This window comes from Salminus brasiliensis, chromosome 4 (assembly GCF_030463535.1).
Source record: "Salminus brasiliensis chromosome 4, fSalBra1.hap2, whole genome shotgun sequence".
Lineage (NCBI taxonomy): Eukaryota > Metazoa > Chordata > Actinopteri > Characiformes > Bryconidae > Salminus > Salminus brasiliensis.
Window position 1 is genome coordinate 42,918,638 of NC_132881.1, and position 20,264 is coordinate 42,938,901.

The 20,264-nt window shown below is 42.5% G+C and overlaps 2 protein-coding genes across 3 annotated transcripts in view; both read right to left on the reverse strand.

Annotated features, from left to right (window-relative positions):
• Positions 1–64: 64 nt before the first annotated feature.
• Positions 65–6,871, reverse strand: ucp1 (uncoupling protein 1). The gene is made up of 6 exons (XM_072677127.1): positions 6,746–6,871; positions 5,953–6,157; positions 3,603–3,800; positions 3,345–3,446; positions 1,347–1,527; positions 65–179 (listed from the first exon to the last, which is right to left on the reverse strand). The coding sequence occupies exons 1-6, from the start codon at positions 6,869–6,871 to the stop codon at positions 65–67; spliced, it is 927 nt and encodes a 308-aa protein (XP_072533228.1).
• An 8,957-nt stretch (positions 6,872–15,828) lies between these two features.
• The window catches only part of tbc1d9 (TBC1 domain family, member 9 (with GRAM domain)), a 52,583-nt gene continuing 48,147 nt past the window's right edge, over positions 15,829–20,264 (reverse strand). For both annotated transcript variants that reach the window (XM_072678524.1, XM_072678523.1), the window contains one exon: positions 15,829–19,415. In XM_072678524.1, the coding sequence (XP_072534625.1) occupies positions 18,627–19,415 (789 nt within the window). In that variant the 3' untranslated portion in view covers positions 15,829–18,626. The remainder of the gene's footprint in view (positions 19,416–20,264) is intronic.

Genomic DNA, 20,264 nt, shown 5'->3' on the forward strand with positions numbered 1-20,264 from the left:
AATGACCACTATCTCTGGCCGAGTCCATGGATTCAAAAGGGGGGCAGAATTACAGTTCTTTCTTCTACATGGTGGCTTCCATCTTTTTTCTGGAGACCATCATGGCTCTCTTCAGCTGCTCGAATGACACAAACATGACGACGTTCCAGGAGCCCAGTCTGAGGAAGGACGGTACAAACCTAGAAAGAGAGACAGACAGGTCAGACCTTCAGAGTCACTACACTAAACCGAACTTCTAGTTGGGGTCGTGCTATGAGCGCATCTAGGCAGTATACCGCTGTATTTGTAAATGTCTTTAAATGGTAGAAGTGAGATATCTCCAATCAAAAGGATTGGTTTGGAATTGACACTCTTGACGCTATAAGAAATGAGGAGATCTTTGACTGGTCTAATATGACTTTTATTCAGCTGAGACGTGATCTCAGTTTCACCAATAAGTGATTAAGCAGCCTGTGAGACATTACTTTGATCAGAGGGAGGAAACCCAAGGGTGTTTTTTCTCACTCTTAGGAATCTCACATTGGTCTCATACAGGATATTTCTTACTTCTGGGATGATAAACAGTGAAACATGCCAAAAATGGAGATGCAAGGTTAGAAATATGTGCTGTATATATTATTAGTGCTGCTCAAATACATTTTTAATGCTTTAGTAAAAAAGCTTGCCATGGTTGGGAACCTGAGTGTTTCAGTCTGTTCACTATTCATGGCTTTTACTACGCTAATTTTGCTAAAAACTCATTCACACTCATGAGACATTTATCGCTAAGAATTCGTACAACAGTACTACATGACTGACACATTACGTAGTGCACTATTTCTGTGAAAGCAAGCATTTCACAACACATCAGGTGACTTCCAGTACTCTGCTACATTAGCTTTACAGTTGCCAGACAAAACTAACAGGCTAAACGTCACCAAAAAACAGACCTTTTTTGGCCAATCAAATTTGCTTGAGTAAAGGGACAATAGTCTAAATTTAAGGTTCCTGTATGAGACCAATGTGAGATTCCTAAGAGTGAGAAAAAAACACCCTTGGGTTTCCTCCCTCTGATCAAAATAATGTCTCACAGGTGGCTTAATCACTTATTGGTGAAACGGAGATCACGTCAGTCTCAGCTGAATCAAATTCATATAAGACCAGTCAAAGATCTCCTCATTTCTTATAGCGTCAAGAGTGTAAATTCCAAACCATATTTTGATTGGAGATTCCCTTTTTTTAAATAGTCTAAATGTAATGTTTCATGTTTAAACTCCTTTAAGGGTGTAAACTACAGGTCCTGACATTGTGTGTATTGTGATTCAGTGTCTTATATGTTTTGCTTTGGACTCAAATGTTTTTTTTACCCTTTGTAGAAAGCAGTAGGCCCTTCTTTAGTCATCATGGTCCAGGCACAGTTGATGGCGCTCTTGTACTGGCCAGGAGGAGAGTTCATGTAGCGCGTCTTCACCACGTCCACAGGAGAGGCTATCACTGTGGTGATGAAGCCGGCGCCGAACGCAGAGACGAAATGGCATGGCAGGTTATCTGAGGAACAGCAGTGAATAGGAAGGCGTGAGGTCGCTGTGAGTGTCTGCAGTCTGACAGACAGGCTCGTGCAACACGTTTCTGTGCCCTTTTGTATAGACCCGTAAAAACAATTAGAACAGCCAGAGTCGGATTTCCACATGTCGTCTTGCAGCCCCTAACAGGTTGAGCAATAGTGTGATCAGAACCTGATTACAGAGGTTACTCTGTCAGCTGTTTCCCAGTTTCCTCACACCTTTGCCCCTGTAGTCAGCAAAGCCTGGCGCACACACACACACACACTCAGGAGAAGAGTGCTGAGTAATTGTACCTTTGATCACAAAACTCCAGTTCTTAGAAAACATACCTTCTGCTCCAGCAGCTTGTCAGAGCAACGTTACAGTGCTTCCTCCTGAGATCATTCACAGCCCTGTATTCAGTCCTTTTTAGTGGGGATTTACAATTATTAACTGATGTTATTATTAACTATTATTATCTGCTAAAATTGTTAAAGAAATAAATTTCCAATAATGTTAAGAGTTACAGGTATGATCAATGTTCGAGTTAGTACCAAAGGTTAGGGTTAGGACCAAAGTTAGGGTTACATTTAGGACCATGTTTAGGGTCACAATTATGACCAAGGTTGAATTTAGGGTTAGGACCAAGGTTGAATTTAGGGTTAGGACCAAAGTTATGGTTTTGGTTATGGCCAAGGTTAGGTTTAGGGTTAGAACCAAGGTAAAAAGCAAAGTAAGGGTTATGATTATGACTAAGGTTAGGTTTAGGACCAAAGGTAAAGTTTAGGGTTAGGACCAATGTTAGGGTTATGGTTATGACTTGGGTTAGTTTTAGGGTTAGGATCAAGGTTAGAGTTACATTTAGGATCAAAGTTAGGGTTACAGTAATAACCAAGGTTAGGTTTAGGGTTAGGACCAAAGTTAGGGTTACGGTAATAACCAAGGTTAGGTTTAGGGTTAGGACAAAGGTTAGGGTTATAATTATGACTAAGGTTAGTTTTAGGGTTATGATTATAACTAAGGTTAGTTTTAGGGTTAGGATCAAGGTTATGTTTAGGATCAAAGTTAGGGTTACAGTAATAACCAAGGTTAGGTTTAGGGTTAAGACCAAGGTTAAGGTTAGGAATAAAGTTAGGGTTACGGTTATGACCAAGGTTACTGCAGAAAATCCTTTTTGGCACTGTAATAATGTAACTACATCTTACTGTAGACCAGTGGATGAAGCAAAGTTAGAAAAATAATGACTATTTGAATTGAAATAGTAATATAAATATTTTTATTTAAGTCAATGTTCTACCTTGTAAATGCTTTAAAATACTCTAGAAGACAATGTTTCTTTATACTGATCCCCCTTAAATGTCTGGACTTCAACCTGATCATTCTATCACACAGTCACTCTATTATAATCTACAGTATTGTTACAGCACCAGTTACAAAGCTTTGGTTGTATTCTGCACACAGGGGCATGTCTGCTGTCATTAATACTCTGTTATCAGGAGGCAATAAAAGACAGTAATTCTGGCCTGTGCTCTGTATTGGAAAAATCCTGAGTTAACACTTCTTATCAGCGGTCAGACCTCTACAGTGGGGGTGTGTGTGTGGGCTTGACCAATCAGCGTTAGAGTTAAGCTGATTCCATTGCTGGATTTTGCCCCATTAAACTGGTCTAGACTGGAATTCATCCTTTGTGCTGTCTTTGTTGGTGCTAATCCAAGATCAAGTGAGCTTTAAACACTTGCTAAAAATGCTAGTGTTGCTAATGGTCCCTGATTGGTCCCCACTGCTTGCTTTTGATGTTATCCATGAAAAATTCTCACAAACCTGACAACAGCTTATGCCTGAGAATGGCTTCTTTGATGAGGTCGTATGAGACCAACTCTGTGCAGTTGACGAGGGCATTCCTTGTGATGTTGGGTAGCGTTCCTGAAAGACAGTTCATTTAAGTTACACTTGGATAGAAAATGAGCTAAAACACACTGTAACAGCAGCTGTTTCATGCAATATTTCCAATCATATAAATGGGATCAGAAAGACGCATCCTAAAGGTCCTTTGGTTCTACAGAACCACAGGTAACATACCTTTCCACAGCCCCCGGAGACCCTCCTGGTGGAAGATCTGTCTGTACGCCTGCATGGTGCCATTGTAGCGCCGGGCCACTCCCTGCAGGTTCATCTGGGCCTGGAAGCGCACCTTCACTACGTCTGTGGGCTGCGCCATGGAAACAGCCATGGCCCCCGTGGTGCACCCAGCCAGGATCCGGATACCTACATTAGGGTCTGAAGAAAAGAAATAGATGTGTACAGAAATGTGGCTCAGAAATATGAATGTTTAATTAACTATATGTGTATATGTTTTAAAGCATGCTCCTTATCATAATTACTGATACACTGGTACACTGATATGTCGAGGGGTAATAGTAATAATATTTAATATTCATCCAATTAAAAAAGAAATAATCGAACATAATTAAATTTATTAAATCATATTTTAGAAGCTAATGATGGTAAATATAATCAAATTGTTATCGTGTCAGAAATAAACATTCTTCATTGGGACTCTGGGAATAGAAAATCTGTACAAAGATATGTACATCATCCCTGTCACACAAAAACCTTGTACCTCCAAAATAACTTTACAGGTGAACGAAACATACTTTTACAGTCTTTTAGTGGAAGCCAATGTAAACATATTTTTACAAATTCAATTTGGTAAATTTTGGTTCATTTATCATGAATTTGTGATACAATGTAAAGAACAACTGCCAGATTCACATTATGTCAAAAATGGAGATGCAAGGTTGTTGCATGGCAGCAGCAATATTGACATAGTTCTTAAATTTCTGCACGTTTTTGTGTTTTTCAGCACTAACACACCTGACCCGGCACAGGAGGACTTGGTGTTAATTTCCTAATGACCAAACTCACAAAAATGTAGAGAGTGATGTCCTAAGAACTGACTTTGGGACCCCTTTGGTAAATACCTGAATAAACGGTCTAGTACTGTAGAAGAAATCTTAGGCAAGCTGTTTGAACCATTTATCTGGACAATAAGTGTGTTTTTGCCTTTAGAAATAATGAACGAATATTAAGGCAGTAAAATATCAAGAATTAATCGTTTGTCTTTTAGTTCCAGATTTCTCCAGAACCCCTTGGCAGAAGTCTGTTCAGTCCCACCAGCACATTCAGTCTAACTAATTAAAGCACTAATTAGGCAAACCAGATACTGGTTGATACTGTAGCTACAAATAGCACTGGGCTTCTTCAAGGAGAGATTTAGAAATGGTTAAACGATTACATTGATACATAAAATTATTGAATTATTTTTTTTTATATTAAATGTATTTATTCTAATATTAGTGCTTTATTTGCAAATTAGTTTTCTGAGGTGTCTGAAGCCCTGTCTGGATATGGTTTACATGAGGGGGTGGGGTACGGTAATTATTACCAGTACCAGTACCAGTACCAGAGTTTCTTAGTGATTTTAGTCCCATGGATGAGAGCGTCCACAGAGCGTTCCCTGTCGTCCAAACCCGGTAAAACTAACCCTAGTTTAGGATTTTCTTTACTTTCCCAACAAGCAAAGGACAGCAAAAGGAAAGATCTGTGGCTTTAAGCCAGCCAGGGATGAAAAAATTGAACTATGGGACCCGGATGGTTAATACGTGGACATCTGTGGTAAACACTTAATCGTGGGTCAGTTAGCTAATGACACTAAAGTCAACGGTTATAATTGTTATAATGAATGTTGATGCTGCACTGAACCAGCAATAACCAGCTGGAACACAGTGAAAAATCCAAGGAAATCCCAGTTTAGTGCTAGCTAAGAGCTAGTTCGCCAGCACTGGCTGCAGCCCACTGGATTTCCTCCTGATTTGTCGAAACATAGGTGCCAAAAACTATAGGCAATCGATTCATCATTGATTAAAGGAATCAATACATGTAATTGTTCAGTACAACATACTGGGTAGGGTCATGGCATGATTGTTCGTCTGGCCGGCCGTAGGGTTCGGACTCCTAATACCTATAAATCAGCAGGGATGCTTATTATATTCAACTAAATCTGCAAGATCTGGAAATTTGCATTTACCTCCAGTTAAATTAGAGCGGCTATCAAATGCAGAAGACCAACCAAGATACTCCTGAGAGGCGCGACACTGCTTGTAGCTTTAGGCAAGTCATTATGTAGCGTTGCCTATAGCCTACATACGTGTTATAAACATGTAGCTGATCAGCATGTAAATGAAGTAGCCACTCCCATCTCAGTTATTTATGCTGAGATTTCTTATCCCGTGTGAATGAGTCATAAATTTCACAGACGTCCTGTAGTAAGTACTCCACCTCCAAACTGCACAGTTTGTACGGTACTGTCTATGTGACCGTATGCAGTACCGTACAACCCCGAAGGCCTCAGCACTCTGTCAGCACTTACTGTCTTTTCCTCCTGTGTAGAAGCTCTTAACGTTGTCGTAGAGGCCGATTCGTATGGAGGCGAAGGCCATCTGTCTCTGCAGGCCAGCCACCAGGCCATTATAGAGCGAGCGTGGCCCCTCTGTCCGCACCATGGTGCTGATGGTCCCAAACACACCCCGGTAGCGGATGCCCTTGGCAGCCTCCACCGCCTTCTCCCCCTGGATCTAAACACAACGCAGAAACACACACAGATCAGAGCGGGCCTGGTGGAGACTGCACATACACAGTCTCACCTAACTTACAGCCTGTACCCACTGCTGACACAAATGTGCAAATGCACACACACACACAGCTTGTCTAGTCCCTGTAGAGAAGTATTGCCAATAGAATAGGACTCTCTGGAGCAGATAAACATAAATCTATTGCCTCTGTGCCTGGAGGGCTGGAGGAGTTAAAGCCCCCCAGCATTGAGCTGTGGAGCAGTGGATCTGTGTTCTCAGGAATGATGGTGGTTGCTGCTCCATTTAGTACTTTTGGTATGTGTTGGGGGGTTGGGGGTTCCAATCGCTAGTAGAAAGCCTGCTTACACTCTTTTTAATACCTCTGATTTCAGGAGAAACCATAAATATGCAGGTGTCCCAATACTTTTGTCCATATAATTTTGTGAGTATCATCTTAAGAGGCTGGGCAGTGTGGAGTTTGGGAGAAAGCATGTTTAGATCTCGGGGAAGTTCTCAGGAGATGTAAAGAGTCTCAGTGGAATTAATGGAACTAGGTAAAGGCAGAGGTGGACTGCAGAGACGTGTGTGTACCTGTAGCCGGACTTTGGCGGTGTCCAGAGGGAAGGTGACCAGGTCGGCGATGCAGGCAGCCGTTCCTGCACTCAGCACTTTCACTCCCAGAGGAGGAGGAACTTCAGACGGCTTCAGGCCCACCATGATTGCACCTACACACACAGACACACACACATACACAGGACTTAATAACTACTGCATACTTACACACAAAACAGCTCTGTGCACTGTGCACAGATACACATACAGAGCGATGAGCTCCAGACCCCTGCACTCTCACAGCTGTCCCCTCTGACATGGGTTAGAAACTACTGCATTCTCATACTCACAGATGTTGAGGAGGTTATAACTGTTAACCAGTAAGAACCCGTCTTAGTCCATATATGTCATATTTCTCATTATGACACTTTTGTAGGAATATTATGCAATTATTCAAGTTGTTTTTTTTAAGATTCTTACTCCTTTTTTATGGATTTTTATGTAAAGAGTTTTTTTTACAGGACTCAAAGAAGCTCAGCAGTCTAATATGCTGCCACTATAGCCCAGGGGTCATGAGTTCGGATCCCAAGCCATGTCGCTTTGCCATCAGCAGTCGACTGAGACTGCGAGATTGGTGCAGTGGAGCTGAGTTCAGTGGCAGTTCGAAAACAGCCAGTATCGAGACGTTTAAGTCCTTACCCTTCTGGTGTTGGGAGCATTGCTCGTGCTAAGGGGAGCTACGGATGGGAGGGTTATATTTATTTTTATTTATTTATTTATTTATTTATTTTTTTCTTCAGTTTAAGAGTTTTGTACTGGAAGCAAGTGGTTCTATATCCAACCATACAACTGAAATCACTAAATCACAGGATGCCTAAATGGTTATTTGCCTAGTTAAGAGTTCTTCACACTGATGAAAAAGAAGGTTTTATACAGAACCTTTTAAAAGAGTTCCACTATAGCTATAGTACTATACCGTTTTGGCCTAGAATGTCGTTTTCATGAGAGTTTAGCTTGGTTTGAAGCATAATTGCAGATCATTTGACTTGAAATAAGCATAGATTTTGTCCATTAAAATAAGACAAGAACACCACATAAACATTACTTACAAATACAGTACGTATAGATGTCTAGAAGGTCTAACGGTCTTTTCTTCTTACATCATTCTCAATCTTTGCCATTTTTCACTTTTTTGGCATAATATAAAGAACGGTTGTTCTTTTAACCATGAATTTGTCAGTATTTTATGATGAATGGACCAATAGAAATGATCCAAAATGACTTACAGTGATGTCCACTATAAAAAAAAGTGGTTCTTCTGTGGCATCATGCATGTACTAAGGATTTTTAGTAGATCGACTGCTCCTGCAAAACAGTCTAAGACTAAGCTCAATCCATGTCTGAAAAACTGAGCCATAGTTTGTTATGTTGATCTGGAGAAAGTGGAGAAAATGACTTACTTTTTTCCAGTGGAGAAATAATCCCTTTGGATGAAGGTGGTTAAATGGTCAGCCTGAGCTGTCTGGAATCAGTCCTGATCAAGAGAGATGCTTTCTGTCTCTCTTTATTTATATATGATTTTGCAGACACAGAGAGGCGTTTCTTTGCGACCACAGTCGAACTCAAAGTCCACCCACAAACACACAGTCAATGTCCACTTCACCGCCCGCTCAGATAAACAAACATATCAACAGATAAAATAATCTTTCTGCAGACTGTAAGACCTTACGTTACGTACTGTGAGTCTTCAGCTTTTCAGCATACGAATCTAACGGACCAGAAGATCAGTGCACTCTGAAGAACAGTGCTCTACTTCACTGAAGTGTCGACTGTAAAGGAAAAACAGATTTTTGTTAAAACATAACTTTTCACTGCGTGTTAGACAGGCAATAGACTTTGAGTTCACGTCCTACCAAACTGCCCCTTAGAGCACTTTCCACTGTCAGATCCACAGATCCTGCGAGAATCCAGACGTGTTATGATACAGTTCATTTCTGTCCTGTGTGTGCAGGTGTAGGATCTGGTTCCAAGGGACCAATTCTAAGGTATATGGACTGGTACAGGGTCTGGGGAGCAGGTTTGTGGATTGGTGCAGGGTATAAGGAACAGACTCTAAGGGAGAATGATTGGTGCAGGTCTGGGGAACCGAGTCTAACGTATTTAGAAGGTATATGGATTGGTGCAGGGTCTAATGAACCAGCTCTAAGGTACATGGATTGGTGCAGGTCTGGGGAACAGACTCTAAGGGACATTGACTAGTGCAGGGTCTGGGAAGCTGGTTTGTGGATTGGTGCTGGGTATAAGGAACAGACTCTAAAGTATATGGATTGGTGCAAGCTCTGGGGAACAGACTCTAAGGGACAATGATTGGTGCAGGTCTGGGGAACCGAGTCTAACATATATAGAAGGTATATGGATTGGTGCAGGGTCTAGAGAACCAGCTATAAGGGACATTGATTGGTGCAGGTCTGGGGAACCAAGTCTAATGTATATAGAAGGTATATGAATGGGTGCAGGGTCTAGAGAACCAGCTATAAGGTATATGGATTGGTGCAGGTCTAGAAACAGACTCTAAGGGACATTGATTGGTGCAGGTCTGGGGAACAGACTCTAAGGGACATTGATTGGTGCAGGTCTAGGGAACAGACTCTAAGGGACATTGATTGGTGCAGGTCTAGGTAACAGACTCTAAGGGACATTGATTGGTGCAGGTCTAGGGAACAGACTCTAAGGGACATTGATTGGTGCAGGTCTAGGTAACAGACTCTAAGGGACATTGATTGGTGCAGGTCTAGGTAACAGACTCTAAGGGACATTGATTGGTGCAGGTCTGGAGAAAAGACTCTAAGGGACATTGATTGGTGCAGGTCTAGGGAACAGACTCTAAGGGACATTGATTGGTGCAGGTCTGGGGAACAGACTCTAAGGGACATTGAGTGGTGCAAGTCTGGGAAACAGACTAAGGTATATGGATTGGTGCAGGGTCTGGGGAACAGACTCTAAGGGACATTGGTGCAGGTCTGGGGAACAGACTCTAAGGGACATTGGTGCAGGTCTGGGGAACAGACTCTAAGGGACATTGGTGCAGGTCTGGGGAACAGACTCTAAGGGACATTGATTGGTGCAGGTCTGGGGAACAGACTGTAAGGTATATAGATTGGTGCAGGGTCTAGAGAAACAGCTCTAAGGTATATTGAAATGTGTAGGGTTTGAGGAACAGACTTTAAGGTATTTGGGTTGGTGCAGGACCTGGGAAACAGGTATGAGGATTGGTGCAGGGTTTGTGGATCAGACTCTGAGGTTTAAAGAAGGTGTATAGATTAGTGGAGGGTCTAGAGAACCACTCTGAAGTACGTATGTGTATTGGTGTAGAGAACTGGCTCTAGAAAACATAAATTGGTGTAAAGTCTGTGGAAACAACTCTAAGGCACATTCTGTGTCTCGTAAAACTAGTTTACCAAAACCTGGAACATTTGTGTTTTCTGTGTATTTGTGTAAAAAAAAAACAAATCAAATAATGCGTCGCAAATATCCTGAAGAACCGAACTGAATCAGATCCAACCGGATCGCTCTCTAGCCAGATACCTAAAACGCTTAGTCTTGAGGCTGTGCAAAGGTCAGGTTTTCTAGTCTTTCATCACATATCTCCTGCATATTCTTTAACTAAATGGGCCGTCACTGCTGACTGTTAATAACTTCCACTTTATGACTCAGTTTAACCTGCGTCAGGGAGACAAGCTCCAATAGTTCAATGTGAGGGCATAGACATCAGGACAGGGGCTCGACCCACATCTCAGCCAATCACAGCCCAGCTTTCAGGACAGGCACTCTGGGGCTGGGAACTGCGATTGGATGCCTTTGTGAACCATGTTTATGATATGTTATGAGTGCGTATTCACCTCTTAGGCATGTGAAAATGCCATAAGTGTTGTATTGAGGGGTGGGTTGGTGATGTCGCTGCTTTATCCTATTGAACACTTTTTTAATTCCACAGCCTATGGTTTGTTATTTTGTGATTATATGGAAAAATTTGGATTATAGTTATGAGTGAGGAATCTTTCAATTAAATCATTTTAAATCATTAAATCATATTCAACATTTTTCTTTTATTTAATGTTTGAATCTGAAGTATGTGTGGTTTGTGTGGTTTTATGTACAAAACAGTCCTGATTAATTCTTATGTGACCCTTATAACGTATGCAAATGAGCTGTGTTTTTATTTGTTGTATTGCGTCCCACTCCAAAAAGTTGCCCTGGATACAACACTTCTTATAACTTGATTTACAGTATGTACACTACATTGACAAAAGTATTGGGACACCTGCTCATTCATTATTTCTTCTAAAACCAAAGGTATTAAAAAGTTTATCCTGCTTTTGTTTGAGTGATTGTCTCTACTGCTCAGGGACGAATGTTTTCTGCTAGACTTTGGAGGAGCATTGCTGTGAGAATTTGATTGCATTCAGCGACACGAGAATTAGTGAACTCAGGATGCTGGTGGATCACCACCCCACCTCATCCCTAACTCCCCAACTCATCCCAAAAGACTAGTGGTTAACTGTGTTGTCTGGAATGATGGTTGGTGCTCCATCCAATACATTTGGGATAAGTTGTGGATTAGGGGATGAGGTGGGATGATGATCATCCAACATCCTGACCTCACTAATGCTCTCACAGCAATGCATTAAAACATTAGAAAGCCTTTTTCCCTGGACAGTAGAGACAATTATTCCAACCAAAGCAGAATAAACTGTTTTTAATAACCATATGAGCAAGTGTCCCAATACTTTTGTCAATATACTGTATCTTTTGTAGACGGTAACTGTTTAGAAACCTGTAGTTTGTAGCACCCCCTTGCTGATGCACAGTGTTGAGTCAGTGTTATCTGTTGATGGACAGTTTGTATTAGTAAATGTCCAGCCCTTCATCAATGGTCAGTTTTTGGCCACAGAGTCACTCTCGCTGGTACTTCTGGATGGTGGACCCACTCTCAACCTAGCATTGACTCATACCAGCACCACACACTACAGTACAGTCAGTGTCACTCGGGTGCTGAAAACGGTCCACTTCTCACATAATATCTGGTCAACAGTGGTCAACCTGTAGTCAGAATCTGATCAATGACAGATGACGTAGAGGGAGGCTGATGGCCTGTGTAGCAACAGATAGGCTGCAGTCTTTAACTGTACACCTATACCGTGACCCATAAGGTAGGTGGAGCTCATAAAGTGGCCAATGGGTGGAAGTACAAGAGAGGTGTTTCTAATTAAGTGGACGGTCAGCGTATCTCTGCATGTAGGTAAACCTGTAGTAAACAGGTTGATCTCCGTCAGCTTGGACGGAGAGCATGGAGTGACGCTGTGGCTGAAGTTCACACAGGGACAGATAAGAGTCTTGCTTCACTGCATGTTTTGTACAATATGGTGATCTTACGTAAGTGGCTTCACTGTAGAGACACCAGTTTCAGCCGGAAACCCCCAGTAACTGCAGTGTACTGCTGTGAAGCTTGCTATTATGTCCTTTAGCTATAAATGTGCTCATACATTCAGAATGGACGTACATTTATCAGCGATGTCTACTTATAATATGGCTTCAGTGTTTAGGGTTAACATATTCGGCTCCGTACAGAACTGTATCATTATTGTACAGTATCTGACTGTAAAATGCTATGTCCTGTTGGTAATTTACAGTAAACGGGAGATGCACTGATAGAAAAGTCAAGATCTGGATTAAAATTACAAATTTAAACAGCAGGAAAATCACTGTGCACACATTCACTCGCCAGTTTACTAGAAACCTGTAGTTTGTAGCGCCACCTTGATGGTGTACAGTTGTATTTGTAAACTTCCAGCCCTTCATCAATGGTCAGTTTTTTGGCCATAGAGTCACTCTTGCAGGTATTTTTGGATGGTGGACTCACTCTCTCCACCAAGCAGTGCCATTGTTAAGAAGCCCCAGCAACACTCGTACAAACACCACACACTACACTACAGTCAGTGTCACTCGGGTGATGAGAACGGTCCACTTCCCACATAATATCTGGTCAAAATCTAATCAATGACAGATGATGTAGAGGGAGGCTACATTACGGTCACCTGCTACCCTTTGAAAGATTCCACTGAAGATGAAGATAATAGGGCTTTTCACTTCACGTCAGCTGTGATTATGTTATGGCTGATCAACTTTAATGCCATTTTAAAGATAATGTCTGATAAAACAGCAGGAAAATTACAGCAGGTTCAAAATCACTTGCCTAACACATTCAGGGATGTGTGATGAACGCACGCTTTTGTGGTCGACTTTGTTTTTGGAAGTCCATTCATGGTCAGATTGAACCCCAGAACAAATGCAGAAGCCCCACAGCTGGCCTCACGCCACTACCAACACAAGGACACAGTGTCACTTTCAGCCTGTGGGTCAATGCTCTAACTAAGATACGTTTTGGAAGCGAGTGCTGTGGCCTGATGAAGCCAAAATAGAACCCTTTGGCCACAAACAGCATATGGTATGTTTGGAGAAATAGGAGCTGAATTTCATGAAAAGAACAGCATGCCAGCTGTGAAGCATGGGGGTGGATGTATTGTGCCTTAGGGTTGTGTTGAAGCCAGTGGCACTGACAATATTGCACGAGTGAAGGGAAAGCTGAAGCTGAAAAGATGATGGCTTCTACAACAGCATCATGATCCTAAATATACCTCAGAACCATCATGCACCTGAAGAGACAAAAACTAAACCTAAACATTATAGAAAATTAGTGGATAAATCTAATGTTGCCTAATATTGATTAGATCCGCTTTGTGGGCTTGTACCCCACAAGACCTTTAAGTCCTGTAAATTGTGAGTTGGGACCACATTGGATTGGATCAGTGAGCCTCTCGTGCCCATGACCCTTTCACCAGGACTGGATGTCCTTTCTTGGTGCACTTTTTGTAGGTCCTGACCTGCATACCAGGAGCATTTCCCAGTTTTACCTGCTTTTAACACCTTCATCACCTTCAAGAACTGACTGTTCACCTGCTGCCTAGTATATCCACCCTTTGACAGATGGCACTGTAGATAAGGATAATCAATGTCATTGCACTCTTCAGTGGTACTCATATTATGGCTGATTAGTATATTAGTATTAGTATATTAGAAATTACACTGACATGGCGTACAGCCACCATACAAAGTGCACTGATAAGGACAGGGACTTTGGTGTCAGCAATTTATTGTACATATTCATTAATTAAGCTCAGGCTGTGTCATAATGTCATATCTGCAGTAGGTTGGCCAATACAGCTACTGTTAAACAGTGCAGCCAGAAGGACCTGTCAAACTGAATGAAAATTCCTAGAACCGTAATCCAGGTCTACTGCCCTTTGCTCAAAAGATCTTGCTGAGCGAGCTTCAGAAAATGCAGCATCACTGTCTGCAAGTCCAGGCCAGAGAAACCGAAAGAACCTCTGGAGACCTCTGCTGGCTGGACAACTTTATTTTGACCTTAACATGGGTCTAGAATGACTGAAATTTGGTAGACCAAGAAAACGCACTGAGTGCTTGTATGCTGGTAAGACCCCCATTTGAACCTGCAGAAAGAACCTGCAGAAAGGTTTGGCTGAGTGGAGAGGGTGGTGTACTGATGTAGGAAGCGCTCTCAGGAAGAAAAAACTCTCACTCTAGTGACCTCTAGTGGCTAATTGACTATATTTCAGCAGGGTGGTTCTTCCTAACACTGACCTTGAGTGGAACTGTGGTCAGCTGGAACCCTTGCTTCAGAACAGAACTTGGATCTAGTACCCTACCCGACTGTCTATAGTGCCGGCATCAAATCTGTGTTTTATTACAGTGGAGAGAGAGAGAGTGAGTGTTTTAGTGCTTTGAATCACTCTACCCAGAGTTAAATAACTCCAATACACACCAATCAGCCATAACATTAATACCACCTTCTTCTGTCTACACTTTCTGTTACATTCTCCAATATATCAGCTCTTACCATTACCATTTACCATATGGAGCCCATATAGGACCTTTCACTTACAGGGTCACTGCTGGACTGAGAATAGAGGGTATGCATTGACGCCACGTTCCTGCGGAGTTGGACTGAGTGGCAAAACGTTCTGCGACCAGCCAAACCTGGAGTGAAGCTAGGGACTATCTGCTCCAGTTAAAGGAAGCTGGACTCAACAGGGATCCATCCAAATTACTAAAGAACCAATCGTCCATGGAAAGCAATGTGTAGCCAGGAACATCCATCTAACTGAGGCTTAAATCACACCCATTCAGAGTATAAATCTGAGAGCGCTGAGTCGAGTGAATGGTCTAAGACTGTTTGACTGTTTACAGGCTCGGGTTCATGTGGTTTACTTGCTTTCTCTTTTAATTGAACTTAGCATGTCGCTAAACTTGCAACTACAGCGGACTTGTTTTCCTCCCACCTGTTTTGAGAGCATGACTTCACTGAACAGTGAGCTTCTACATGTTTCGATACCTGGATTTCAGAATTGGCAACTTGCAGAGCCTGGATATTGAACCCACAACCCTGTCATTATTAGCCCGGTGCTGTAACCGCTGAGCCACCACTTTCAGCAGTCTGTAAAAGGAGAGGTCTTAACTCTTAGCGATGTCAGTAGCACAACAGCTGTTTCCCGTTTTTGTGCTTTAGCAGCATTCCCACTAAAGAACGATAACGCTGCCACTCAGTGGGCATCCACAGTGACTCCCGCCGCCACTTTACATCTACAAGCTGGACCAACTGAGTCCGGGTGTCTAATAAAGTGGACAGTAAGTGAGTGGACACAGTGTTTAAACACTCCAGCAGCACTGCTGTGACTGATCCCCTCATACTACCAGCACAACACTCCTGTCAATACCACCAGTCAAACACGTCACGAACATGTCAGTCTGTGACACTGCAGTCTGTGGTGATCTTGTGAGGTCCTGAGCACTGAAGAACAAGCAGGGTTAAAGGAGGCTAATAACAGAGTATGCAGAGAAACAGATGGATACAGTCTGGGATTATAGAACTATTATACATTATAGTGCTCCTGTATGGTGAGTGGAGCTCATAGATGCTATGCTGACTGGTGTAAGTAACATTATCAGAACTAAGACAGAAGACCGACAAGCAAGAGTCTGGAGGCTTTTTGATACGTAGCATAGGATAATTCCTTCAGTTCTTTTAATTATTTCAGAGTGAATCATTTACAGAACACTTAAAACCATCCACAGAGAAACTAATCAAACAGCAGCATAAAAAAATGGTAAATCAAAACCTATTAAATAAAAACAAAATAAAAGTGGACAGCCATGCCACATGCCCGTAATGGGTAAGGAAATAAACTGAGAAAGAAATAAAACTGTAAACTTCTGTTCTCTTCAGAGAAGGGAGCGTGTCGAGCATTACCGCCATGACGTTTCCTCATATGGTCCAACAGGCCCATATATACCCAATGTGTCACCTGATCTGTTGCCACTTAATGAAGTAGGCTACATCCCCCTATGGTAAAGTACATCTCCTTTTATATGGCAAGAAAACAACGCAAAGTGCAGGTGCCAGTGACAGTGAGAAAAAAAGAGAGAGAGAGAGAGAGAGAGAGAGAGAGAGAGAGAGAGAGAGAGAGAGAGAGAAAGAGCGAGAGGTGCCGAATCCCAATTAGCTTCCTATCTGACCCACATTACACTATACAAGCCTTCAGGTCACACTGGCACTCTACCTAGTGCACTATCTGTCAAATAAGAATCCTGTATGTCTGTACATCAGCGTTTATGGTAGTGACGTCCCACAAGGAGTTTCGGATCTGTCTGAATCAGGACAGCCATGCTAACTCTCCATTTTCAGGGAATCTGGTCATTTCCGTCCTCTTCCTCCACTCGATCCAGTTGCGCTCTCTAAAGAACCTCAGAAACGTCCCCTAAAAGCAGGTCTCCGCCCGTCTCGTGTGTCCTACATTCAAGATGTGAGATACTATGAGGCTGAGGGAATAGTTTACCTCAGAAATGCTAACATGGCTAACAGGAACTGGATTTGCATAATGTTAACCAAACCCAAGCAGCTTGGACTTATTACTACGCTCTGAAAAATGAAGGGGTTTCTAATGGTTCTTTGAGTGATACCAGAGAAGAACCACCTTTTTAATAAAGAACCATGTCTGTGAAGGAGATGTGTGAGGCTTTACATCAAGTGAAGGTTCTTCAGACACACACACACACACACACACATCTTACACATGGTATAGATGCAAAAGTGGTTCTTTCAAGGCATCACTCAAAGGACTATTTGAAGCCACCTTTGGTTCCACATAGAACCATGGTTTATAATACAGATGTGTGAGGCTTTACATGAAGTGAAGGTCCTCTAGATATTTAAAAGGTTCTTTACACTCACACATCTCACAAACTACAAACATAGTTCTTCCTGGAACCAAAAGTGTGTGATTGAAGAACCTTTATTTTGCAAAGAACCGTAACATCACGTGAAACGTCCTTAGACTTTTAAAAGGTTCCTCACATTCACACTTACAAACATGGTTCTTTATTGAACCTAAGAACCATATAAGCCACCTTTGGTTCCATGAAGAATCATGTCGATAAAAAAAAGACGTGTGAGAGAAGTGAAGGTTCTCTAGACATTTAAAATGTTCTTCACATTGAAAATCACACATTACAAACATTCATTCGTTCTTTATGGAACCAAAATTGGCTCTCCTAGGTATCACTTACAGAACCATATAAGCCACCCTTACCCAACCATGTTCATAATGCAGAATCAGAAAGGTTCTTTAGTCCTATAATGGGCTCTTCACATTCACACATCTCTATTACAAACATGGTTCTTCATAGAACCAAAGATATTTCTTTAATGGGATCTCTCAAAGATTCATTTATTTACATAAAGAACCATGTTTCTTTTAGGACTTTTGCATCAAGTGAAGGTTCTAGACACACATATTGATTACAAACCAGGTGCTTTATGGAACCAAAAGTGGTTCTTCTCTAGAATCACTCAAAATACCATGTCTGTAACTGACACACGTGAGTGTGAGGAACCTTTAAAATTGACGAAGACACTTTACATCAAGTGAAGGTTCTCTAGACCTTTAAAATCTTCTTCAAATTCACACATCCTGATTACAAACATGGTTCTTTATGGGTCCAAAGGTGGTTCTGCTCTAGCATCACTCAAAGAACCATGTTTGTAACAGAGATGTATGTGTGTAAAGAATCTACATCAAGTGAAGGTTCTCTAGACATTTAAAATGTTTAAAATTCACACATCTTGATTACAAACATGGTTCTTTATGGGCCTAAAAGTGGTTCTTCTATGTAGCAACCTTTAAAGCACCTTCAAGCACAAGAGCGTAGCACTTCTGGGCAAAGTATTCCTTAACCGTTAGACCCAACGTCACAAACTACGTCCTTTTAAGTTTTAAAGACAAGGGCCGGTCCCTCCCTGACTAGGCAGTATAAGTGTAGACACAACACTACTATACACCATCTACCTGTATTACATACCGTTAGTAATCAACATTACTCCATATAAAGTACACCAAGCGCACTGTAGCATATAATTATAATAATAATAATAATAATAATACATGAGAAGGTCCATTCAGCCTTTCTGTGGGTAAAAAGATCAGATTCATTCTTCTCGCGACAAGCGCCAATCATTCACAGTCCTTCTTCTGACTCTTCAGATTCTTCAGGGTGAATTCACATTAGAGAAAATACACAGGCTCGAGCCGCTTCTTCTTTTCGTTCCAAAATATCCAGTGTCTTAGAGAAATATACAGACTTTAAAGTTCAGGCCAGGAGCCGGGCCAAGGACAAGGTAGTTGAGATGAGCTGAGATGATACGAGGTCATGTAAATACGTAGATTCCGCCCCATTCGTCTGTTCGCTTTGACGTCAGTTTAAAAACGTAACTGGGTAGTCCTGCATGTTAGCCCGAGATCGAGATTTCGTAGTCACTGACGGAGATGTGTGCCTGGCCCACTTTGCGCACGTTCTTTCCGTTGGTGATGCGAGCCGCAATGTCCACGGGCTTCTCAAAGAACTGCACCAGGGCCTGCTCAGTGAGCACAGAGGCCAAAAACTGCTCAAACGTGATAGCCCAGTCTTTATCAATGCTCGCACTGTGTGGAAGGCCACCTGCACCGTGGGGCCCAGTTCCTCCACGAGGCCCAGCTCCGCTATGGGGCCTGCTGTTGCGCACCAGCACCGTATCATCTGCTATGTCTTCGCACTGCAGCTTGTCGTCCATCTCGTGAGAGCCGGTGCTCAGGACCGAGTAGGAGGACATGGACGTGTCGTCTTTCGTCTCGTCGTCCGAGATGAGCATGGCGGAGGATGTGCCGTTGTCTTTGGGCGACGAGTCTTCCAGCTTAATGTCCTCCATGGGCCCTGTGATGCAGGTGGAGTTTAGCTCGCCGTCAGATGCGCCAACAGCCCCCGTGCTAGAGAGCTTGCCCCGGGGCTCCTCGGTAGAAGAGTGGAAAGAGTCTCCACGGGCTCTCTGCTGCTTCCTCCTGTGCACCGGGGGGCGCTCTTCCTCCTCGTCATCGTAGTCATCTTCGTCCTCCTTGCTGGAAGGACTGCAAAAGAGCTTCCCCACCTCGCCCATCTCCAGCAGCAGGCTGGTGACGGTGGCTGTGGCATGGTAGAGCTCCTGCTCATTGGGGTCCTCGCTGAACATGTTGTAGAGCGTCTTGCATAGCTCTATGAACTGACCCTGAGAAAAAGACAGAGAGTGTTTAAATTTTTGGGTCCAGAGTGTGTACCACTACACACACACACACACACCGGAAGTGATTAGACTGCAGTGTTGTATATAAGGAGCTGGGAGCTGATTGGTCAGGGAGAAGAGTCAGACTGGATTAGAAGATATTAAACAATATAAAACAGTCATTTTAAGAAAACTCTCGACTAAACTAAATCAGTCAGTCCAGAAGGTCTGATTATAGAAACTGATACTGAAAATAAAGGATTTTACTGAACCGATTAATTGCAAGCTCATCTGATCTAAACTGTGGAGCTGGATTATTTATACACACACACAGAGATCAGATATCAGAATACATCTATGCCGATGGACGTAGTGGTCTCGAAATGAGGGGTGTTCAGGTAAATTTCTGGCATATTGCTATGGCATATTGGCATATTGATATTTTGGCCATGGAAAACACCTGTGGTTGGTGTGGTGCAACAGATAACGCCACTACCTGCCACTGAGCTACCACACCATGTAGGGGGTTCGATTCCCAGTCTGGGTGACTATGCTGCCCTACACCAATACACACACCCTGGAAGTCGCTCTGGATAAGAGCGTCAGCTAAATGCCATAAATGTAAATGTAAACACAGGAGCTCCACTGACCGAAAACAGCCTAGACCGACGTCAACAGTCAGATATTCATTGCTATCTTGTCAGTCATTTGTCAACACAGGCGCGAGCAGCCTAACACTCGTACACCCCGCCCCACGCTTTACACCACTGAAATAGCAATCTGCCAAAGTCAGACCGCACCTGGCTCTTAAAGGGAATGGCTAAAGACACGCTGATTTTTTTTATTGCACATTAC